General features: G+C 45.3%; 1 protein-coding gene across 3 annotated transcripts in view; it reads right to left on the reverse strand.

Annotated features, from left to right (window-relative positions):
- The window catches only part of lrch1 (leucine-rich repeats and calponin homology (CH) domain containing 1), a 38,587-nt gene extending 12,839 nt beyond the window's left edge, over positions 1 to 25,748 (reverse strand). The window contains exons 1-13 of one of the 3 annotated variants that reach the window (XM_053440493.1): positions 25,425 to 25,747; positions 8,449 to 8,593; positions 7,064 to 7,190; positions 6,763 to 6,868; positions 6,119 to 6,255; positions 5,743 to 5,873; positions 4,851 to 4,938; positions 4,187 to 4,292; positions 3,455 to 3,570; positions 1,352 to 1,422; positions 1,163 to 1,249; positions 660 to 737; positions 494 to 530 (exon numbers count right to left, since the gene is read on the reverse strand). In XM_053440493.1, the coding sequence (XP_053296468.1) occupies positions 494 to 530; positions 660 to 737; positions 1,163 to 1,249; positions 1,352 to 1,422; positions 3,455 to 3,570; positions 4,187 to 4,292; positions 4,851 to 4,938; positions 5,743 to 5,873; positions 6,119 to 6,255; positions 6,763 to 6,868; positions 7,064 to 7,190; positions 8,449 to 8,593; positions 25,425 to 25,626 (1,431 nt within the window). In that variant the 5' untranslated portion in view covers positions 25,627 to 25,747. Of the gene's footprint in view, positions 1 to 493; positions 531 to 659; positions 738 to 1,162; positions 1,250 to 1,351; positions 1,423 to 3,454; positions 3,571 to 4,186; positions 4,293 to 4,850; positions 4,939 to 5,742; positions 5,874 to 6,118; positions 6,256 to 6,762; positions 6,869 to 7,063; positions 7,191 to 8,448; positions 8,594 to 25,424 lie in introns of all 3 variants that reach the window. The other 2 variants (XM_053440492.1, XM_053440491.1) reach the window with 2 other exon arrangements.
- Positions 25,749 to 25,995: the final 247 nt, after the last annotated feature.

Consider the following 25,995-nt stretch of genomic DNA (forward strand, 5'->3'; position numbering starts at 1 on the left):
ATGTTTGTATATATTTCATCTGCTTCTCCAGTGACATCATTAAACTTTGTTCTGTTTAACTTCCTCTTAATCGACCTCAGAGCCAATCAGCTTCCGTCTGACGGTGATTAACCTCTGGAGGCAGCAGCCAGTATATCAGAGCTTCTGGTGAATCTTCAACAAGTTTGTTTTTAATCACACAAGTCGAATGTTTCTTCACATAAACACAAACAACGACACTTTGTGTTGTGGTTCAGAATCTCTTTGAACTCATTTGGTCTTGAAGCAAAATAAGTGTTTGAACCTTTAAAAACTTTTGTGTGCTTCTCCCTTTAGAGTGGGATGATGTCATCGTGTTAGACATGTGACTGATTACATCATCGTGATACTCGCAGGAAGGGCGAAGAGCATTATGGGAAATGTAGTTTGTTTTTCCTCATGTATGCTGATGACAACCTGCTGTTCTGTGTCTTCATTCAAAGTGAGACAGGCTGGACAGACGTGTGGACTTTACCTTTGGTGTGGTGGAGCCGTCATCGCTGTCCTGACCACTGAGGAGAGAGAGAGAAGCTTTGGTGAAACAGGTGAAAAACAACCGGCTGATGCACACAACACACACACACACACACACAAACACACAGACACACACACAAGACAGACAACTGAGACTGGAGTCTTACTTGAGGGACTCGTCCACTGTGACCAGCTCCACCGGGTAGAGCCGGACTCCAGACACATGGTCCTGCTCCGTGGTCGCTCTGACACACAACACACGTCTTTAATCATCATCTGTCATCAACGCTGCTTCACAGCTGTTTAGTGACTTGATTATTACGTTTGTATTTGAGATGAGAACTAATAGAAAAACCTGCAGATCTTTGTAAGAGCTGATTATGATAATCATAAGAACCTCTGGTCTCAGTGGTAGAGGTGGGATCTGACCAGTTCATAGAGAACATCGAGGATCTGGGTTTACTACCTCTACTCACTCTACTGACTGGATCCATTCACATCCTCTAGACTGTCTGTGCTGGAAGTGAAAGACGTGTCCAGTCTCGTTCATGCAGGACGTTTTGAGTCACCAGACAATGAAACTGACTTGAGGTCAGTAGTGTCAGTGATCTGTGGACCTTATCGTGTTGACACTTCTAAAGGTGAGAAGACCAAGCTGGAGATGTGTCACCTGCTGGGATCCTGCAGCAGCTCCACCGCCTCCTGCAGCTGGTTGATCATGTCGATGTGGAGCTCCGTGCCCCCGGGGACCTTGGACCTGAGACCACCGGAGTAAACATGTCAAAACAGAAACGGTTATAAATCATAATATTTAGTAATAATACATATAGAACCATTTTGGATCTGGAAATGAACTCACGTTTGTCTTGTTTGCCACGGTGAGTCTTCTTCTATCCTGAGGGGCTCGTCGAAGTCCGCTGCCGACCGACCCTGCACACACACACAGACACACACAGACACACACAGACACACATCAGCACCAGCTGCAGCTGTCACATGACCAACAGAGACGTTACCACTCGTCCCAAATACAAACACAACAATAAGGACACTGTGATAAATGTCTTTCCTCTGAAGCACGAATATCAGACATAAGTTCAGATTCTCTAACCTGACATTTGATCAAACTGAATGTTTCTAGATCAAATGAAACTCTTTTGATATCTGCTCTCTGACATCGAGACGAGTGTCTCCCACTTTTAAGATTTTGTGTTCAGATTAAACAATGAATTGATTCATGAAGCCGCTCGACGGACGTGAAGAGCTCAGATATCTCAGGATGAGAAGGAGGAGCCGTGTTGATGCTCCCACATGTTCCTGCTGTGAACGAGTCTGACCGACAATCTGCTGCTGCTTCACAAACACTAACTACACAACATGTCAGGACACTATCTTACAGAGTTCCTGTGTGAAAACAGCTGGAGAGTCCTCTTGTCCTCTGGTGTTGGACAAGTGGACAAGTGGACAAGTGGACAAAACCCTTCACACTGAACGATGATTAACACAAACTCCTCTGAAAGCAGCTGGTTGTGTCCGTGGCCTCGACACGTGAAACGTCTTCTCGTCTCTTCTGGACATTTAAAGGATTATAAATCAACATTTTGATCTCACACCACCACAGTAAATAAATACTTAAATCTCAGTTTGTGTCAAAACGACTGTGTTGAGGTGAGGTGACCTTCGTCCTTATGGTTATCGTAACAAGCCCTTTGTTAAAGTAAAAAAACGCCCTCTTGTGGTGAGGTCGGACGTGTGGCTCTACATCCCGTCGTCTGAGACAGATGTTTTCTTTTGGTGAAGTTACAGCTTCACAGAAACAGAATCTTAAAGCTCCTCTGCTCTTTGTTTTGTGTTCCGTCCTTATTTGGTCACAGCCGAGCCTCCGCAGGGACACACAGGCTCGGTGACGTAACGTCTGGAACAGCCTCTCCAGCTGCTCCACAAACAACCCACCAAACTGTTTCACTCCTGAACTAAAGTAAACTCTCATCAACACGAGGAGACAGTTCAGGCTCCGTTAAAACAAACCAGAGAGCGGAGCCGCAGCAGGGAACAGGTTCAACTCATCATAATTCATAAAGTGAACCATTTACTGCATCAATCTTTAATCTGGCAGCGGCACAAATAGGGTTGCAAAGGGGCGGAACATTTCCGGTAAATTTTCGGAAACTTTACGGAAACCTTCCATGGGAATATTCAGCTCGGGAATTTGGGGAATTTGAAAAAAAAAAAAAAAAAACGCAAATTAAACGCTGAGCAATAAAAACATCATTCAAAACTCTATTTTAAAGATGTATGGAATGCAGCACAAGCTGCACGTTGAATCTCAACCCTCCACTGTGCATTTCTCCATTACATGCACAGATAACTCCCAGCATCCTTCACTCTACAGCAGAGCTATTGAGGCCTGCTGTAGTGTGAAGGACTAGTCTGGTAAGTTTCAATGATATTACTGGGGAAAATATATTAACATGCTGATTGAGGATTGTTCATCTGTTCATCTAGCCTCTTTCTATTCATTTATCCATCAATTGAAAAATATTTTTAAAGACGATTCCAATTGGCCAACTATTTATATCTCTAATTGCTTTAGTGTTTTTTTACAAGCTTCTCATCTTATTCTACAGAACAATTCCACGTGCACTATCTCATGTGTGGAGACATTTCACTCCAGCCAATGTAGAAGGAAAGGCAGTGTACATTTACAAATACTGTGCAGAGACCTATGTTAAGAACTAAGACACTAAGATCCAGAAGCATATAGTCAAGTGCCCAAAGTTTCCTCAGGGCTCAAATAAGCCTATGACAAAACAAATGTTTATATTTATGTCTGTATATGACAAGGTAAATACAGTCAGTACAAATGACCGACAAAATTGCCAGTTTATTCCCATGGAAAGTTTCCAACATGGAATATTCCCGGAATTTTGCAACCCTAGACCCAAACAACGTGACCACTCGCCTTGATGTAGTTGACGAAGCGAGTGCTTAGAGCCGAGTCTCTGTAGCCGAACGGGTCCTTCAGGGCCTCGGTGGGACTCTCCTCGATCAGACGCACCGAGTCCGAGTGTGGATCTGCTGGAAAGAGGAGGACACGAGGAGTTAACGTCTCCGGCACACGAGGAGTTAACGTCTCCAGCACACGAGGAGTTAACGTCTCCGGCACACGAGGAGTTAACGTCTCCAACACACGAGGAGTTAACGTCTCCGGCACACGAGGAGTTAACGTCTCCAACACACGAGGAGTTAACGTCTCCGGCACACGAGGAGTTAACGTCTCCTGCACACGAGGAGTTAACGTCTCCGGCACACGAGGAGTTAACGTCTCCGGCACACGAGGAGTTAACGTCTCCAACACACGAGGAGTTAACGTCTCCGGCACACGAGGAGTTAACGTCTCCGGCACACGAGGAGTTAACGTCTCCGGCACACGAGGAGTTAACGTGTATTTCCACTGAACATGGTTTATGAATATTAGCATTGAAATAATATTCCTGTTGACATGAGCATGAAGCCACTTGAGCCATTTTTGGGGAAAAACTTCAAACACGATAAATCCGCTCTGACCTGATTCAGACTGATTGAAGTTTATATTTAAACTGAGTCTGTGGAGACCTGCTGTTAATAGAGTTCAACACTACAGACACACAACTGACAAGCTGTGTGTGTGTGTGTGTGTGTGTGTGTGTGTTACCTGTCAAGCAGCTGATGTGCTCACTGGAGTCGTCTCTACTGATCCCCTCCTCCTCTGTGATGTGGCTCATCGGCACATTGAGACTCAGACTGTCCTCGTCCGACGGCTGCAAACAACAACGATTAACAACTCACAGAAAATCACACTTCAATCATCATTCAAACATAAACATTATGTAATCATCTGAAGTTATCCATCAGGTTGAAAACCATGTGAAATCATCTAATATTTAAAGTAATTACATCACATTTGAGGAAATGATTTATTATTTGTTCTTCTTTTCTTAGAATGAAAACATTCACTTGAAGGTTTAAACTTCGGATGAACTCACATCAGACTCAAGCATCCGTCTCGTTTTTAATCAAATCAAATAATAAAGAAGTTAAAATAAGATTTACTTATTGATCGCTCGGTTCAAACTCGTCAATAATAAATTTAGCGAATATCGATGACAGATATGGTTAAAATAATCAAATTAAATTCAGGACTTTCACAGATAATTAACTGAAACATTCCCTCAGGAAAGAAACATGTGACAGAACACGTTGAATACGACAAGAAGACAAGCTGTCGACGAGACCACCAAACAACAAGCGACCGACACACACACACACACACAGACAGACACACACACACAGACAGACACACACACACGTGTCCTTACCTCGGTAGCAGACAGTCTCTTGTCTCCGTTGTCGCTGCCGACTCCTGAGTCGCTGTCCTGCTTCTTCTGCTGCTCCATGTCCTCCACACTGCAGACACACAACGCAGGTTACACACCTGACACACATAGTGTGGGGAGGGTGTGTGTGGGTGTGTGTGGGTGGGCGAGTAACAGAGCGTGTGAGCCTCAGAGAGAGAGAGCGAGCACAGTCCTCCTCCTGTTCAGACTGCGTTCACACAAATGTGTAAAGTCTCATTTCCTTCTCTTTCAATCTTAACTTGGATGAAGATGGTAAAACGAGCTTCACTGTGATTCTCTCTCACCTGCGTCTCTCAAGTTTGATTTAATGGAGTTTAAACCTGACTTCACTGCTTCCTCCGGAGGAACGAGGAAATACTTCTTCTTTATTAAGATGTTAACTGAGCAAACTGAAGAGGAGAAGCCGAACAGAGAGAGAAAGAGAAAGAACAGAGAGAGAAAAGGAGGACAAAAGAATCTGAAAACATAAAGACAGACTGTCGGATAATAAAGAGGAGTGAAGAGAAAAGGATGAATAAAGATTTTAAGAGTCGGAGCTCTTCAGGAGAGTAGGAACCGTTCTGTGCCCACGCGCTGGGGACATTCTCTGTGGGCGGACATTAGAGAGTTCAACATCCTGCTCAGAGAGTGAGAAACTAACGCAGCAGCTCTTTGTCCTCCTCGTTGTGTCTGTCCCTCTCGTCTTTCAGACCGAGACTGAAGATGGAGGACATGTCTCCACTTCCTCCTGTTCTACAACACTGTGACTTTAATATGTGGATACGCAGGCTGCCCTCTTGTGGTGACGGACGGTTCTGCCTCCACTCTGGTCACGTGATCACTCATCACACTGTGACTGATGGTTACCACTGACCTGCCGGTGCTGGGCCGTGATAGGCTGAGTCGCTCGATGGCGGGCAGGTAGAGCGCGTCGGGCATCTTCTCACTGCGACACGCCTCCATGCTCAGGTACTTGAATATGTGAACTTTCCCCTTCAAACAGATCTGAGGAGGACGAGAAAGAGTTCATTAGTTTTCATTCGTCTCAGCTCGTTTATTTTTGACCAATCACAGAAGACGTCGTGTTTGAGAACTGTGTGACGAGCTGCGTGAACCAATCAGGACCAAGACATGAAACAACAGAGGAGGGACGTTAAGAGACGTCACTGAAAAGAAGAAAACAGCATGAAGAGGGGGACAGGCTGTGTGAGTGTGTGTGTCTGTGTGTGTATGTGTGTCTGTGTGTGTACCTGTGCGGGTGGACTCTGCAGCGGGTTGTTTTCTAACTGGAGCGACTGAAGCTGCTTCATCTTCCTGAAACACACTGGGATGGTGGAGACCTTGTTACAGGAGAAGTCAAACTTCACCAGAGGAAGATCAGCCAGGTCTGTAAGAAAGAACACACACACACACACACACACACACACAGACACACACACACACGTCAGTATAGGTCCTAAACTCCTCCTCCTCAATGTTAGCGATGGGAAATGCACCAAACAGAAAATCAAAGTAAATGTTAAATAAGTTTTGGTTTATTTAGTTGTTTGATGATATAAAATGGGCTGAGACTGACTCCCGATTGGTCGATACCAGCGTCATCACCACAAGATGGCAGCGTTTCTATCTGAGACATGTTGACCTCATGATCGTGGGAGGAGGCGGAGTCACGACTTTGTTTACAGTGTCTGGTTTAAAGTGGGCGTGTCCTCGTGGTCGTCACAGATCTGTTTGTCTCTGAGCCGAGCGTCACACTGAGGGTTCAGGGTATTTCTGTGACGGGTGTGGCAGAGTTTACTGAGGAATCACACACACGTTTCAACAACACACAATAAAAGTGTGAGTCTTTCTGAAGAACATTTGTAACAAGGTTTGCTGATGTCATCACACTCACCCTCTGGCAGGACGCAGAGGAGGTTCCGACGAACGTTGAGTTCTCGTAAAGCTTTGAGTCGGCCGATGTGACGAGGAAGAGCCGTGATCTCATTACAGCTGATGTCCTGCAGGGGGCGAACACAACACAACGTGTGAGTCAAACCTTAATCAAGTTGTGTTAATCTTCATTAAATGAGGAAAGAAAAGGTGAGTGCGTGTGCATGTGCCTGTGTGCTTGTGCGTGTCGGTGTGAGTGAGTGAGTGTGTGTGTGCGTGTGTGTGTGTGAGTGTGTGTGTGTGAGTGTGTGTGCGCCTCTCACCAGCTCCATGAGGTTGTGCAGTTGTCTGATGGTCTCTGGCAGACTGACCAGCTTGTTGTTGCTGGCGTTCAGGACCCTCAGAGGTAAACCACAGAGACAGGCCGGCAGGGAGCCCAGCTGATTACGACTGAAACACAAACATCATCATTTACATCTTCTGACTTTACTGATGTGGAGCGAATTGTTCAGGAAACGAAGAAGAGGAGCAGAACTCTTCTTCACTTTTCACCAGGAGACGAGCTGAGAAACCAGAGTCCAACTCATTAATGAAGAACATGAACAGTGATGATCTAAACAATTCAGGTTCAAATCAGGTCGAGCTTCATCATCCTGAAGACAGATTGACTTTATTCATTTACTTATTATTTATACACTTTATCAGAGTTCACCTGTTTTTTGCTTATACAACCAGAAATGTTCAAATTTACTCAATAAATCGAAGAATCAAAAGCGACGTTTAAATAAATCTGACTGAGGAAAGCTAAGTTCACAGTGTCTCTGATCTCTCTCACACACACACACACACACACACACACACACACACACACACACTCAAACCACAAGACTGTGAAACTCCCTCTGACTCAGCTCTGAAAATAACATTCAGGAAACATGAGGGAGTTTATACAGCTGCAGACGCACACACACACACACACACACACACACACACACACACACACACACACACACACACACACACACAGAATGGAAGAGTTATATTACACTTTTATGTTGGAGACGTTTTAGTGATTGTGATTCTTGTGTGTGTGTGTGTGTGTGTGTGTGTGTGTGTGTGTGTGTGTGTGTGTGTGTGTGTGTCCACATTATTGTGAACTGAAAAACACAACTGTGAGTTCTCCTTCTGTCACATGGGGTCATGCTCACGTGGTCACTTCACCACCTCAGAGCTCAGGAGACGTTTTCAGAATCTGGATGTTTGAGACACTTAGTGAAGTTGTTCCTGGTTCCCAGAGGATGAATCCTCCTGTAGCACAGATTAATAACAGCTTCCTGCTCGAGCTCCTAAATGTTCTGGTCTCTTTACATGTGACAACTTGAAGATGAAGATTAACGTCTCTGTTTCACTTTAAAGAGACTAAAAATAAGACGGGAGAGGAAAGAAGAGTGTCCTTCCTGTTCTGACAGTGTGTGTGTGTGAGTGCGAGTGTGTGTGTGTGTGTGTGTGTGTGTGAGTGCGAGTGTGTGTTGATTTATTAAAGCTTAAAATTCAAATGGGCTTAGCCTGCGTTTCTGTGACAACATTTAAAGACTTGCTGTGTACAGTGGTGAATATCCTACATCTCAAATTATACGCACACACCAATGAATAATAACACCTTTATTTTTGTGTGTGTGTGTGTGTGTGTGTGTGTGTGTCTGTGCACCTGAGGTTTAAGGAGGTGAGGGACTGCAGGGTGATGATGCCGTCTGGGATGGTCCTGATGCAGTTGTGATACAGGTTGAGTGTTTCCAGGGCCACCAGGTGACAGACCTCTGAGGGGACGTCTGTCAGTCGGTTCTTTGACAAGTCTGCAAACAGACAAAACAGGATATTAATATCTACACATAAACATGAACCTCATAAATAGAGCGGAGACAGGGTTTTATATATGGATGTGGAAAAGAGCAGAATTCGATTGGTTCCAAAATTGTAAACATTTCCTTATTTCACATCAAGTTGTTTCTGTCACTTCCTGTTTACTGAGCACATGATGTAGGAAATGTATGTTTATATTCTTTTATTTATTTTCATTTCCTCAACCAAGTATATTTGTTTGTGTGTTTAATTCATGGTTGAAAATAAAACCAATTAAATAGTTTGTTTTTTTAACTTTTGAAGACAATAGCATCATATTATGATACTACAGTAACAGCCCTGTCAGTGTGTTGGTCTGATCCTGATCCCTCATGAAGCTGAACTGAACGTCTGAGTCAGCTCCACCTCACTGATACAAATCTGCAGGTTCAACACAAACTGCTCAACAACAACACAAGCTCGGCCTCTAACCACAAAGTGGAATCAACACTTTTAAACAACGTTTCAACACAAACTGAACTTAAACTGACGACTCAGTGTAACTCGATGGATATTAAACTCCAGGAGTAGGGCCAGGGCCAGGACTGATGACATCACATCCTGCTGCAGCTCCGCAAGTGAAGTTATCAGCAGCCGTGAAGTAAGGCCTAGAGACGTCAGGGCCAGTTTCTCACATTGTTCTGCTGAGGCTGAGCTCAGGAGAACGAGAGCTCGTTTCCTCGGCTGGAAAACTTCACGGGAAAGTTATGGTGTTGTGTTTTTGTGAGATCAGACTTTTTCTCTGGACAATTAAAATACAACAAAGTCTTAAAAGGTAAAACAAACAAGTTGATTATCTGTGGTCTGGTTTTCTCCTGACGACACAAACCCTCTCTAAACAAATGACACGTGTGACATCACCGTGACCTTTGACCACTGAAATCTAACCAGTTCATCTGTGAGTCTCTAACTGGTCGTCCTTCAGAGGCTGCATCTGAAGATGGACTGGACCCCAGCGGAGACACTGTCCCATCTCAGGGGCTGTTTTCAAATGAGACCATAAGTGTGTCCTTCCATCCCAGAGACACGAAGGCTAGTGGAGACGTCTTGTGACGAGACATCAGAAGCTTCATGTCCTCATCAACTCAACCTAACAGATCAGAACTCCATCAGCATGTCCAGCTGCAGCTCTGTGGCTTGGTCTGATGGAGCCTGTGAAGATCGTGGGCTGGACCTCAGATGGAGGCGGCTCTGAATGAGACACAGGATTCTGTCTCTCGAGTTCATGAGGCACAAAATGATCCTGTGATCTCGTGAGTTCATCACAAAATGATCCTGTGATCTCTTGAGTTCACAGTGACCTTCCACCTTCACCCACCAAATCTAATCAGTTCATCTTCGATGAACTGAGTGCAAATGAATGTTTGAAGAAATCCCCTCAGTTCACAAGATGTTGTCTCAACAATGAGCGGGACAGACAACCTGAAACTGTTAAGCCTCCGGCCACCGGGTGGCGCTGGCACCACAAAGACGTGTCGTCTGTTGATCAACTCATAAATATGATTATTTGACTCAGAACTAGAAATGACCACGATCATGACAAACATTAGATTATTAACAAAGACTGAACTGTGAGACAGACACAGACCTGAACTGTACAACTCGCTCTGTCCCGCTGCGTCTCAGCATCAGCAGCTCAGACGCAGCAATGCATCGTGGGTAACACAGTCACAGGAAGTGCTATTTTAAACTGTGCAGCTGAGAAACAAAGAGCGAGTCGGTCGAGCTTCATCCTCCGAGCAAACAGCAGCAGTCTGACTCACTGAGGGTGTGTGTGTGTGTGTGTGTGTGTCTGTGTGTGTGTGTGTGTGTGTGCATGTGTGTGTCTGTGTGTGTGTGTGTGCATGTCTGTGTGTGTGTGTGTGTGTGTGTGTGTCTGTGTGTGTGTGCTCTAACACCATGACATCTCTTTAACCTCTTTAATAATTCACTGAACATCCTAATGTGGTGGAAGCTGCAGTGACCTTAATGAATAACACACACACACACACACACACACATGCATACATACACACACACATACACACATTTAGGCCACATCAATCTCACAGATGTGTCAGGTTATATTAGAATGTGTCTAAACATGAGGTCATGTGAGTGAGATCATTTACACAATGAGACACACGCACCCACAAACACACTACTACTACTACTACTACTACTGCTACTACTACTACTACTACTACTACTACTACTACTACTACTGCTACTACTACTACTGCTACTACTACTACTACTGCTACTACTACTGCTAACTTGTGGGTTGAGTAAGTGACTCACAACAAGCTGTCAGAAGGTGTTGTGTGTAACTGATATTTATGATTTCAATGTGTGACATGAAGATGGTTCCCTGTTAACCTCTACACTCACAGGTCAGGATCGATGACCCAGAGGTCGACAGGACCCTGGAGATGATGACCCTCCAGCGTGTGACCAGCGTGAAACAACACAACTGAACAATCTGAACACAACAACGTGATTCAGCTCCAGTGTCATGAGTCTGGAGTCAGGATGAACTCGTCTCATCTGTGTTTCTGTTCTGTGAGCTGGACTAAACCAATTCATCCCCTTGGACATGTTCAGTCGATAATTATCAATAAGTATCACCATAATTGACACGTTAATACATTATTATATATTTGTATTATATTATAAGACTCAAAATACATTTAGCAGGTCAATTATTGTACCAAACTTCTACAATGCATAAGAATCATACTGATTTATACATTGGACTTTACATTGTATTGATGCAAGTTGTATTGCAGTAATTATTGATTTTGTTTTATTCTCACAAAGGCTCATGACCTCGTGACCTCGTGACCTTGTGACCTCTGAATCAAACTGTTTCCACAGCAGCAGAAACAATGGAAGTTAACCATGGTTACAAGTGACTAATCAAAGTGTAGACACCATGTGAGCAGTGTTGTGTGATTGTGTGATTGTGTGATTGTTGTACTGTACAAACAGGAATGTGGAGGCCGAGCAGCTGAGACACAAGAATGTCTCCTGCCCACAGAGTTCTGTTCAGGCTTTGACCCACATCCAGATCAGCAGTGATATCATTCATATTATCACCAGCGTCTGTTGTCGTCCTCTGTCTGTTAAACTACACAACATTCAGACTACTGCTTTAACTTTGGAGACAAGTTGCTGAACAGGAAGTGATTCTATGAATGTTGCTGCAGTGCCAGAGATCTGCCCCCCCGACACACGTCTGTTCGATCTGGTGAAACCTTAAGGATCAAATTATCTATATCATAATGTAGGACAGAGATCAACCAGCCAACAGGATGTAGAAGAAGACGTGTTCAGCAGCTTGAAGACAAACTGCCTTCTCCCCACTGACTGAGGATCAGATCTAACAGGTAAGACACCACAGACTCATATGAGGGAGGTGAAGGGTCAGTAGGTCTGTTGATGCGGTGCCACCTGAGCTGCTGTGGTCTCATTGGCTGCAGGAGCTGGTGACACAATGAAAGGTCTCGTCCCAACACTAATGAGTGAGGTCACTGTTCAGCAGCTGATCCAGATGTGGTTTCCTGTGGTGAAACCCAGATGTTACGTGAACTGCTCATTCCACTACTTTCATTTGTGATTCTCTTCTTGTGGCTTCATGAGGAAAATATTATACTTTTTCTGTTTCAGTTATTATTGGGCTGAAGATGAGGAAAACAATGTAAACTGTTTGTCAGTCACTGATCGGCAGCTGCTGACTTCAGGTCAGTGCCGAACAGGAAGAGTGCGTCTCTCTCTGGTTGAAATGGAAATTCTGCAGCGTCAGGTCGTCTGGACGTGTCTGAAGATCTCCTCAGGAGCTATATATTCTGTGTGTGTGTGTGTGTGTGTGTGTGTGTGTGTGTGTCTATGTGTGTGTGTAACAGCTGCATCCTGGGGTTGTGCAGGAAAAGGCAGGACTCCTCCCTGCAGCACAATAATGACAGGCCTTACACACAACACAGACACACACACAAGTTTGTGTAGCTATCCTTGTTAGGACTTTGCATTGACTTCCAGTCATTGTGGACGACTAAACTAAAACCTCATAGTTAACCTGAACCAGGATCAGTTCACACCTGAACCCAATGAACCACAATCTGCCTCTGACCTAAGAGAGTGAACCAGGACGTTTAGCTTGATGGGACCAGGCTTCGGTCCCTTAAAGGTCTACTGGTCCTGAAAGGGTCTGTGTTTATACTGGGAAAGGTCATAAAGAAGAAAAGAAGAACTAGTACACACGCACACACACAGACACACACACTTGTTTTACCACAGTTGAGAGGACACACATTCTTTAACCCTAACATTAACCATCACAACTAAATACCTGACCCCTGACCAGACCAAGTCTTCACCCCCCCCCCCCCCCCCCCCCTCAGGCTGTTGTCTCTGTGGTGTCTGTGGATGAGCGGACAGACCACGACCCGGGGAACCAGAGGTCACCGTGGCTCGATGCTGGCGTGCAGCTCTGATTCGCTGAGCAACGACCTGACGGCACTTTGAAGGAATTTAATCAACAGAGCAGTTTCATAATTAGTCTTTAGTTTCATAAAGACTCTTGAATTAACACAAGTATCTCGTGAGGTCACAGTTGAACCCGATGCAATACGTTTATCAATCCATTGTTTCCAGCAGCTGGATGGACAGATGTTCAACAACCTGATGGAGGATGATGTCACCATGACAACCACGTGACACTTCATGCATGGAGTCACATGTTTGTGCAAACACGCATGTGTGTGATGCATCAGCGGCTGCACAAGGATGTGTGTGTTTCTTTTTTATCTTGGGGCAAAAAATGCATATTTGCAGTTCGTCCAAGCGTCTCCAGTTCTAAACATAGATGCAGAGTGTGTGTGTGTGTGTGTGTGTGTGTGTGTGTGTGTGTGTAGGAATGGCTGGTCCTCCCACAAGAATTCCACATGACCTATTTCTCGACCCACGTCCATCTGCCACAACCTCACTCCAACAGCAGATTTGCTTTATAAGGTCTTTTTATGGGAGTAAAACACACACACACAGTTTTCACCCCACATTGTTTTCCTGAGCTACTGGAACATTCCTTCTGCACCATTAGGAGATTTACTTGACCTCAGAAAACGATCTCAGCTCCCAGTGATTCCTCTCTGACATTTTAAAAAGACTCTGTGTTCCTTTGTGTTTGTGTGATTCATCCAGACGTCAGCAGCAGAAGATGATCTCTAAACCAATCAGAGCAAAGACCTCCAGTGTCTTCATCGTCATTCAGACGCTTCCTGCTGCTCGACAGGAATTGATCATTTAGTTATAGTGACAAAAGTTCTCTGTGTGTTAACGGGACGTTTCTATACTATAGATTATTATTATTATTTTTATTCTCTGCAGCTTCCAGACTAACGTGCATGACCACGTCTGACACGCCCCCCAAATAAATCCATGAGGAGCGAGAGCAGACTTCTCACGCACTGGAACCCGTCGACCAATCACAACAAAGTGGACCAGTTAGCCAATCAGAGCAGACTTTATCAGGTGGGGGGGGGGGGGGGGGGGGGGGGGTCTTAAAGAGACAGGCCCTAAAAGCAAGTGTTTGAGACAGAGGCTGAAAAGAGGAGCAGCAGCGACAGACAGACTGAGGAACATTAGAACGTGAAAACATTTTACACTCATAAAGCCAATTAACGATTATCAACCAAAATCTGAGCAGAATGTCTCCTTTGACAAACAAGACTAAAGTTGCAACTCACGGAATCCAGACTTATATTCTTTAGTATTTCCAAACGTGAAAACAAGATTAAACAGAAGTGATAATTACAGGAGGGACAAAAGAACATTTAATTATTCCTTTAACTGACACAAAAACACATGTCATGTCAAAGCAGAAACATATGTACAAAGTAAACACATGTGTGTTTTCAGTGGTAACACATAAGTACTGACAGACACACTTTGGTGGCTTTTCATGGGATCTGATGAGAAAACTAGAGAATAACAGACTCTTTAAATCCTTTCAAGCAGAATTAGGTTTCACTCTTCTCCTCCCTCAGACATTTCCCTCGCTCCATTTGTCTCTGAGTGTTTTGTTCTGCGACTGTTACACAACAGAGAGCGAGTGGTTCACATCCGCCCACCGACTCGCTCGGCCTCGCGTGTGGAACAACATGCTGACACCAGAGCCCGCCGGCGGTTTGAATCCCTCTTTGGACAAAACAAACAAAGTAGAAGAAACAATCTGTGTGTGTCTGTTCTGTTGTCTCATCATTAACTCATGACACTAGGTTTGGTCCTCATGCTGCTTTGTCGCTCGTCCCACTTTCCATCCTCCCTGGAAGGAAAAGTAGGACGAGAGACGAACACCCAGAAAGATCCGTCTGGTCCTTTATCATCTACACACACACACACACACAGAGACACACAGAGACACACAATGACAGCACTTGGCTCCTCTGTGTTGCCTAATTAAGTGGATAAGGCTCCGTCATATGATCCTGTTGTTGTTTTAATATCTGGAAAATGAAGTAATGTGTGGTTACGAAAACCAGAAGCAGGAAGACGCAGGCACACAATGTCCCAGACGACAACATGGAGGAGGTCCATGACCTATACTGCAGCCAGCCACCAGAGGGCGATCCAGATAGTTTCTCTTTCTCTCTTTACTCATCCATCTTTATTTACAGTGGTTAGTAAACCATTGCTCCCCTTCCTCTAACCACCAGTAGCCTGTGAGAGGTGAGGGCAGCGAGCAGCATCAGATCTCTAACATGATGACCAGTCAGCTGTAGTTTGTGTCTTCAGCTCGTGAACGATTCATTTAGAACTCGTTTCCGCTCGACTCATAAATACATGACGTCCTGTGAGGTTCATCGTCAGAGACATCCCACAGTTTATCAGCTGTATCAGCTGGTTTCCATCAGGCTGACACACAAACAAAAGCTGTGTGTGTGGGTCTCTGTGTGTGTGGGTCTGTGTGTGTGTGTGTGTGTGTGTGTGAGACCCAGGGGCTGGCAGACAGTCATGGATTAGTCGTACAGTGGATTTAAAGGCCTGGGGGTTATTTATCAAACTGATATGAATTTCTACACAAAAAATGTGCATCATTTACATTTCTTGTGGCTCCAGTTTCATCTGATGTGAAAATATAACTTCTGCTTTGTAAAGGCCCCCCCACCCCCATCATTTGTTAATTTTAGGCACATTGTTGGATAGAACTGGTTTTAATCCTTTGAACCAATCTAATCTGTGACGTTGTTATTCCACACGTTTCCAAGTATGTTCACCAGAGATGATTCATTTGTGCATTAAGATTCAGAAACGAAAAAGCAAAACATGAACTGTACTTAAAGGAAAGTAAAGATGACGAAGGAATACGAGTTACATTTGAGCTTATTTTTCATTAAATTAAATGCAGATAAAACAAAGGATTGTGAGCAACTGAAATAAGAGACAGGACGGTGAAGAGACAGAAAGACAGACAGACAGATGGAGGACAAAACAACCTGAGGTTAGAAAATAGAAAGATTAAAAAAAGTGAAGAAACCTTGAGGGAAAAAGAGGAAAAGCTGGCAGAGACGCTAACAGGATTAAAAAGGGGGGAGATGCTCAAACTGGCAACCCACCAGGCAGACTGTCAACACACACACACACACACACACACACCCTCATCAAATACAACAACAAGACCCCCACCATTGACCCACATCTTTCTCTACTGTCAGCACAGTGCGTGTGTGCGTTTGCGTGTGCGTGTGCGTGTGTGTGTGTGTGCTTCAATGGATGGCACAATCACAAACCACCACCCAGCCTCTGTCAGACACACACTAACACACATTATGATACTCGATTGCTGACACTATCTGAAGTAATTGTGGGTAATGAAGTCCTGAAAATGTAAAATAAAAAATTGTAGGGGTGTGTCCAGAGCCGGGGGGGGGGGGGGGGCTGGTCCTCACAGAGATAGTAACACATAAAAACAGGAAGTTCAGCCTCAATAAAAACATGATTCATTCAAAGACAAGTTATGGTAAATATATTCTACTTTGTTTCATGCTGCTTCATGTCAAGTTAGCCAACCTGTGCAGAGCCCGACACACACACACACAGACACACACACACAGACACACACACGCTTGTCTATAGAAAACGACCTCTGAAACACACAACTACACAGTTTGCTGTTTTATTTTTCGGATAAATGTAAATAAAATACACAAACACACACAAACACATATTCTTAGAAATACGTGAGCGGGGGAAGTTACCGCAGGCTGCAGGATTAGTTTTATACATGAACATATTTCACTTTACGATTATGTGTGTGTGTGTGTGTGTGTGTGTGTGTGTGTGTGTGTGTGTGTGTGTGTGTGTGTGTGTGTGTGTGTGTGTGTGTGTGTGTTGGCATGTGCTTCGTGGTGAATTAGGATAAGCCTGAAGGAGAGAGGTATGGAAAAGTGTGTGTGATTCATATAGTGTATGTTTATAGATGTGTGTGAGTGTGTGTGTGTGTGTGTGTGTGTGTGTGTGTGTGTGTGTGTGATGTGTGGATGCCAGGTTGATGCCAGGAGGATTTAAGTGGGAGGGTGTGTGTGCGCGTGTGTGTGTGTGTGTGTGTGTGTGTGTGTGTGTTGGTGTGTGTGTGTGTGTCGGTGTGTGTGTGTGTGTCGGTGTGTGTGTGTGTGTGTGTGTGTTTGTGTGTGTTGGTGTGTGTGTGTGTCGGTGTGTGTGTGTGTGTCGTGTGTGTGTGTGTGTGTGTGTGTGTGTGGCCTACATTCGGAGGATGAGAGACTGCTCCTGTTTACTTATTCAGGGACGAACTCTCGTCTCAGTTTTAGAAACATCTCGTCCACCAGCGAGTTTCACAAAGACCTCACACACAGCGGAAAATAACATGATCTAAAATGATAATTTGATGGTGAAATTAGACTTGTGTTTTATTAAATGTTTGTAGCTCAAACAGCCTCATGAAATATTTCCAGATTCAATTATCTAGTTTTGATTTATTACATTTATTTGATGATCAAAAGACGTGAAACACAGCAGAGCCTGAGAGATTATCTCTGACACACACACACACACACACACACACACACACACACACACACACACACACACACACACACACACACACACACACACACACACACACACACACACACACACACACACACACACACACACACACACACAGCTCAGAGCACACTCACTGTGGATGAGGCTTTTATGTTGGAACAAAAAAATCAAAAACATGTGATGTAATCTGTGACATCATGACCGTGGTTTCAGATTGTGAAGTGATGTCGTGGCCCGCGGTCACACATCAGTCACCGGTGTCAGGTATCAAAAGGAAAGACCACTTCCTGCCGGGCTCGGTGACCTCGCTTGGCGATCAGGTGACCTCTCAACAAAGATCCTCTCTATCCACTGGAGGCTGTGTCACTCCCATCACAGAAGGAGGGACTAAAAACAAGTCTCATATAATAATACAGATTAACAGCGAATCACAGACTCTGGGAGTCAACTTGACCTAGAGGCCACAGACGACCTTCAAACAGAGACAAGGTCACAGACAGTGATCACGTGATGACAGCTCAACCAACCACGAGTGATGTGGTCGAACCCTCCAGATTAAAGGAAGCACATGGGGCTCAGGTGAATGACATCCCCGTCCTCATGCTCACCATCCATATATAACGATGGACGACATGACCGCTCATCTTAAGTGAAGTAAAGAAATCGTGATCGCCCCCCCCCCGGTGGCTGGCTGCAGTATCGGTCATGTCTCCTCCATGTTAGTGATGAGACATTGAACATATTACAAGACATAGCTAATCCCTCCATGATCACCGCTGCACAGAATCCAAATGGTATCAAAAAATGCAACATGGCGGTCGACATGTGAGGGTTAGGGACAAGTCGGGAAGTGGAAATACGCCTTCCGTCTTTATTTACCGTCTACAAACTGATTATGTCCTGGAGAGCTATTGACTTTGTGCTTTTTCCTTATGAATGTAGAATCTAGAGAATATCGTCCGACCAAACGAGAAGTCAAACGTGAGGCGACGCTGCACTGAGTCCAACCCTTTACTCTAGCGACACCATGAGGTGAAGAGCTGTATTGACAACGACTGGATGGATTAAAATGACACCGTTAAGCCTCCATCAGTTTTAAAAGACTAACCTTTCCTCTGAGGTTAATCAAGGTCAATGTCCAGCTGTCATCAAATGTATGAGAAACGCTGCCAGACGCTGGTGACCTGCAGCAGGACTTCAGTGAGGTGGGTGGATGGGGGGGGGGGGGGGGGGGGGGGGTTCTCCTTAGTTTCCCGGACAGGAAAAGATCACCGCTGAAAACAATGAGGTGGGGAGCGGCCACTTCCTGTTTCTGTGCTGGTGACAGAACCAACAGCTCTGCCGTCGCTGCTCCACCCAAGAGTCACGATAAAGACAGAAACCTCCATCTGTCTTCAGGTGAACTCCACTAACTCCGACATTTAACCCTAAACCTAACCCTAACCCAGGTCACCACAACAAACCTCTTGTCCTCATTCTGTTCAGTCTTTGAAAGGTTTTAAATCTATTCACTGTCCTCATTGTCAAGCCTGGACATCTGGAAACAATATATCAGGCAAAACCATTTTCATAGGTTTTATATTAATCTATAACATAAACAAAAAACTGGAAATATGTTAGATTTAGTTGTGGAGGTAACTGTAGCCTGAATCCAACAGACTGAAGAACAGTGGAGAGGAGTCCTGCCTCAACACTGAGCAGTCAAAAGATCCACAAAGTTTTACCATCCTCGGCAGGGTGAACAGTTCCCACAACACAACATGAACAAGAGGTGGATTGTGTGTTGTACCTGGTTCTTTGCTTAACTTTTAGTGTAACACATTCTCTTCACAACAAAGTAAAGACAGAGAAGAGAAAGCATCTGTCACAGTGGGACTGGGCACCAGCAGCAGGAGAAGTCCCAACATGACGGAGGACTAACTTCCAGGACATTATTCACGAGGCTCGCAGACGCTTCATGTTTCCATTTCTGCGTTTTTATACAACCGGAGGTTTTAGGAGGTTTTTTCCAGAGGAAGCCTCAGGACCTGAGAAACAAAGTGCTGACTACCTGAACACGTTACATCATATTAATGAAGCAGGTCACTGGCTGCTCGCTCCTCTGAGAGGAACCATCAACCAGTCCATTAACTGCTTCATCCACTATACATGAGGCTGGTGCCCCCCCTCCAACACTCTGCCAACACCAGCTCCATCCACGGACACAGGTTGTGTGTGTGTGTGTGTGTGTGTGTGTGTGTGTGTGTGTGTGTGTGTGTGTGTTGCTCTCCCAGCTGTCATTATGTTCAGGTGTGGCGGGAACAGTGAGCGGATAGACCACCTCTGACCCAACGCTGATCTGAATTCCTGAGAATCCAAAGCTTCCTGTGTGCGTGTATGTGTGGGTGCACATGTATCTGTGTGTGTGTGTGTGTGTGCACGTGTGGTAAATGAAAGGGAAGGAAATCAGTGAGGTAGAGGAAGTCAGGGTGGTAAACTCTGGGGGGTGTATCTGCCTCAGGCATGCACACGCATCAATCCAGGCACGCACACACACACACACACACACACACAGACTAAAAACACATCTGTACCACGGCTGCACAATGAGGATTTCTACAAGAAATTGTTATTTAAATAATGTATAAAATATCTAATAAATTGTCACCAGCACAACATTGGTCTCAGCATGTTTTCTAAATGCTCCACGTGTTCTCTATGAACCACAGAAGTTCTCTAATAGATCCCCTCTCATTAATGTTGTTGATTTGTACAAAGGTTCTATTCTATTCTATAAATATGGAAATCTCATGCTCTATGAAATGGGATTGTCTTGTAATTAACATCCCATCAGATGACTGTTACTAGCAGTGAGGGTGTGAGTGTGTGTTTAAATCCTCTAACATGTCATTTCTCTGAGCTCCAGCTCCTCATTGTTGTCTAAAAAAACATGAAACCACATCAGGATCTGAACCAGTGGAAGGAAACAGAGAGAAAATGGAAGCAGATTCTATTTTGAAAATTGACTGCAGATCTATTTTTATCTGGATGTGAGTGACTGAAGCGAGCGGAGGTCAGAGTGAAACAAAAATCCTGCAGATGGTTGTTAATGTGAGGCACAAACGAGTAATCTTATATAATCTCTCTCTCTGTGCACAGTGCACACACACACACACACTGAATAAAGCTGGGCCATGTGTGTGTGTGTGTGTGTGTGTGTGTGTGTGTGTGTGTGTGTGTGTGTGTGTGTGTGTGTGTGTGTGTGTGTGTGTGTGTGTGTGTGTGTGTGTGTGTCCTCTGAAAAGCTGCCAAACACTGCAGAATGCATACTGTCTGGGAACATGGTGGGAGCCGGCTGCCACTCGGCTAATGGACACACATCGTATAAAACCCACAGATTCACGGCATTAACTCAGTATTCACTCATCTGGAGAACAGCACAGAGTAGAGTAGAATAGAATAGAGTAGAATAGAACAGAATAGAGTAGAATGTAAGGGGGTCAGGATGCAGCAGTGGAACCTGGAGCAGTAACAGTAGAAGAGGAGAAAGTAAAACTAAACGGACGAAGCCACAGGACGCCCTCATGTCTCCAGGTTTCACAGAGATCTAATCACTTTGAGTCTCGTCAACAACACCAGAGGTTTAAAGGTGGATGGTGATCACGTCTCTGGTCCTCGGCCACAGGATGAACGTCTCCTTGCTCCTGACGTCTTCTCAGGACCAGATGGACCCAATGTTCTCTTCTTCAAGAAGTGAGAAAACAACCAAGTCTCTGCTTCACTACGTTTTACCTCCGACTGACACGTTTTCTGAAGAATAATAAACTGGTTCAGACTCTGTACGAGGTTTCTGTGCGTGACTTCTTTCACTGGATGAAAATACAGACCAGGTTTGCAAAGACCATAAAATGTTCAGAGGTCGGTGGTAAACTGTCCGAGATTTAAATAAAGTTGCGGTCATAAAAACTGGGACAAGAAAAGACAATTGATTGACAGAGGCAACATCCAACCCGACTTAGTTTTCAGTTGAGAACTCATCCTCTCGGCTCCAGACCCGCGAGGCGTCCTCACCTCACCGCTTCAGAGAAACTAAAACCGTTTGGAGACGCTGCTGCTTCCGCTCACTGTGAAAACTCTGAGCTGCATTTAAATCTGGACGAGCAGAGACGGAGATGTTCAGAAACGAGGACGCCTTCCAGAATAAACCACCCAGCCTCAGCTACCAGAGCAGAACAACATGGAGAATCAGCTGCTACTGAGCCTGTTGTCTTTGTGAACAGCTGTTCACTGCCGTTCCGTATTTTACAACCATACAAGTGTTTACCTGGAGGAGAGCAGATGGTTGAGCAAACTGCAATTACTCAAACTTTTAGTTTGAAAAACGTTTTGCTGAGGTGTGCTCTGATAGTCACCTTCAGACACTGGTCTGGTTTGGTGAAAGGTCATGACCCCTCTCTCAAACTCTCATTTGTTCAATGTTCACTAAACTATGTGAGATGCAGCCCCCCCCCCCCCGAAGTGTCTTTGTGTTCCAGCTGAGTTCAGATCTGAGTTACATGAAAGTGTTGGTGGGAAAACACTGCTGCAGTTTGTTTCACTGCAAGTTGAGACTTGTGTGTCTGCTGATATGAAACTAGGCTCAACCAGTGTGTGTGTGTGTGTGTGTGTGTGTGTGTGTGTGTGTGTGTGTGTGTGTGTGTGTGTGTGTGTGTCTCACTCTGTTCTCATTTCGGTTTCACTGAGTTGCTATTTACTACCCTCACACCAGCATGGCAACGAACTGATAAATAAACCTCGTCCTTTAATCACTGACACCAAAGGAAGAAGAAATGAAGTCGATGACTCAGTAACTTCGGGACTAGAGGACTAGAGGACTAGAGGACATGAGACCTCGAGGTCTTGGTCTGTAAAGCTTTATAAACTGATCTGTTATCAGTGTGAGATGAGTTCAAACTGATGCTGCTGACAGTGTTGTTGTTCACCAGTGAGTCAGTCGACATTAAAGCTCCTCATCAAACTGACTGAGCACAGAGAAAAGGGTCAGAGCTGCTGCGGACACCAAAGAGGCTGATCCAACACACACACACACGCACACGCACACACGCACACGCACACACACACACACACACACACACACACACACACACACACACACACACACACACAAACACACCAGCAGACTGATCACATCCCTGGCAAAGTTTCGGTCATCAGAAATGTTTGTTTTCAGAGAACTGATCCCACATCAGCCTCTAGTCATACCTGATAAACAAGAATCTGAGCAGTTCATTACCCAGAAATCCTTGCTTCACTGGTGACAGTCATGTCAGACCCGTGCGCTATGGACACACAGATGTTCACAGATGTTCACCTGAGGTAACTTTACTGCTGTAAATAAACCAACACACCCTGACACTCAGTTTACAGGTTTAAGGAAGTGGTGGGGAATTCCACTGCAGGTCCCCTCCACTGTGATCCAACACACACACTCATGTGTGTCTGTGTGTGTAGACAGTCACATCATGGGGACTGGTTTTCTTTATGTGGACAAAAATCCAGTGCCCATAATGTAGATCAATAAATCAAACAATCAGTTGTGTTACGGTTTGGTTAACTGGAGGTTTAGGTTCAAGTGAGGTTCAGAGTATGGTTTGGTGAAGTTTAGGGAACGGTAAGTTTAAGTTAGGTTTAGATTAAAGGGATAGTTCACCAACAAATGAAACGTCTCTCATGATCTGCTCACCACTATGATGGAGGGGGGGTGAGGTATTCACCAGGAAACGAGGAGCTACCAGGAGCAACCAGCAACTACCAGCAGCTAGCAGCAGCTACCAGCATCTACCAGCAGCTAGCAGCAGGTACAAGGAGCTACCAGGAGCTAGCAGCAGCTACCAGCATCTACCAGCAGCTAGCAGCAGCTACCAGGAGCTACCAGGAGCTACCAGCAGCTACCAGGAGCAACCAGGAGCTACTAGCAGCTACTAGCAGCTACCAGCAGCTACCAGGAGCTACCAGGAGCAACCAGCAGCAACCAGGAGCTACCAGGAGCTACCAGAAGCTACCAGCAACTACCAGCAGCTACCAGCAGCAACCAGGAGCTACCAGGAGCTACCAGAAGCTACCAGCAACTACCAGCAGCTACCAGCAGCTACCAGCAGCAACCAGGAGCTACCAGCAACTACCAACAGCTAGCAGCAGCTACCAGCATCTACCAGCATCTACAAGGAGCTACCAGCAGCTACCAGGAGCTACCAGCAGCTACCAGGAGCTACCAGCAGCTACCAGGAGCTACCAGGAGCTACCAGCAGCAACCAGCAGCTACCAGGAGCTACCAGCAGCTACCAGGAGCAAACAGCAGCTACCAACAGCTACCAGCAGCTAGCAGCAGCTACCAGCATATACCAGGAGCTACCAGCAGCTACCAGGAGCAACCAGCATTTACCAGGAGCTACAAGCAGCTACCAGCAGCTACCAGCAGCAACCAGGAGCTACCAGGCGGTACCAGGAGCTACCAGCAGCTACCAGGAGCAACCAGCAGCTACCAGCAGCTACCAGGAGCAACCAGCAGCTACCAGCAGCTACCTGGAGCTACCAGGAGCTACCAGCAGCTACCAGGAGCAACCAGCAGCTACCAGGAGCTTCCAGCAGCTACCAGGAGCTACCAGAAGCAACCAGCAGCTACCAGGAGCTACTAGCAGCTACTAGCAGCTACCAGGAGCTACCAGCACCTACCAGCAGCTACCAGAAGCAACCAGCAGCTACCAGGAGCTACCAGCACCTACCAGCAGCTACCAGCAGGTACCAGGAGCAATCAGGAGCTACTAGCAGCTACCAGGAGCAACCAGCAGCAACCAGGAGCTACCAGCAGCTACTAGGAGCTACCAGGAGCAACCAGGAGCTACCAGCAGCTACCAGGAGCAACCAGGAGCTACCAGGAGCTACCAGGAGCTACCAGCAGCTACCAGACGATAGCACGTCCGATGAGGTCGCCAAGATGTACGGTCACGGCTTGCAGACACTTGATGACATCACAGGAGCAGAATGCAGGCATGTTGTTTTTTCTTTTGTTTTATTATGTCAGATGTATCAGACTCAGAGTCATTTCATCCCCCCCCCCCCCCTCCATCATAGTGGTGAGGAGATTATGAGGTTTTATTTTTCTGTGAAGGCCTTTAATGTCAGGTTTAAGTTAAGTTAAGGTTAAGGTTAGGTTTAAGTTATCGATCAGAACAGTATTAACAAGTTATGGTTGGATTAAGACTCGAGAAAATCAATGTGATGATGATGTGATGTCATCTGAAGTCATGGAGAAATATCTGTGTGTATATATACGTATATATATCTATATATATATATAGATATATATATACGTATATATATTTATATATACATCTTTAGTAAGAGTATGATCTCCTACCTGCCTTCACTGTTTCGCTGAATGTATAATGTATGTATGTTTCTATATATACATACATATATATATAATATATAAGTGTGACCTCATACCTGCCTCCACCGTATATATCTGTGTGTGTGTGTGTGTGTGTGTGTGAGTGGGTGGGTGTGGGGGTGTGGGTGTGGGTGTGTGTTTGTGTATATAATATAAACGTGTGACCTCCTACTTGCCTCCATCGTGTCGTTCAGGTCGTGGTGAGTCACATTGTGTGTGTATATGTATGTATATTATATGTATGTATATATATATATATGTATATATATAATGTAGTATATTATGACTGTGTATCTAAAGGCGCGACCTCCTACCTGCCTCCACCGTGTCGCTCAGGTCGTGCTGAGTCGCGGTCCGGGGGAACTCCTTCAGTTTCCGGGAGCAGATGTTGAGGACGCCGCTGGCCGCCGCCTCCTCCAGGGATCTTTCCAAGCCGCGGTTCGGAGGCACGTTCTGGGTCGACGGAGGAGAACCGAGCGGAGGACGAGCCGCGGAGTCCGGTCCCAGCGTCGCCATGATGCTCCCCCTCGCCACCGGGTTAATTCCGTGAGGGCACCGGAGCTAACGTTCACAGTTCCGTTCACACCGAGCCGAGCCGAGCCGAGCGGTCTGCTGCTTCCTCTGTCTGCCGCCACCGCGTCCAGCCCCCTGTCTGCGCGGTGCGGCAAGCGGCACCACATCCGGCCCTCGACTTCAGAATAAAGGAGACCAATGACAATAATAGATGGAACGATGGAATAATAATAGTAATAGTTATAAATGGATTGATAAATGGATTGATAATGCTGAAGAATACTTTTATCTTTAATAATGAACCATGGTTACACGTTATAAAGAGGAAAGAATAAAGCATGTGTTTAAAGTATGAATTATTGTTTAGATCAA

This window comes from Pleuronectes platessa, chromosome 14 (genome assembly GCF_947347685.1).
Source record: "Pleuronectes platessa chromosome 14, fPlePla1.1, whole genome shotgun sequence".
Lineage (NCBI taxonomy): Eukaryota > Metazoa > Chordata > Actinopteri > Pleuronectiformes > Pleuronectidae > Pleuronectes > Pleuronectes platessa.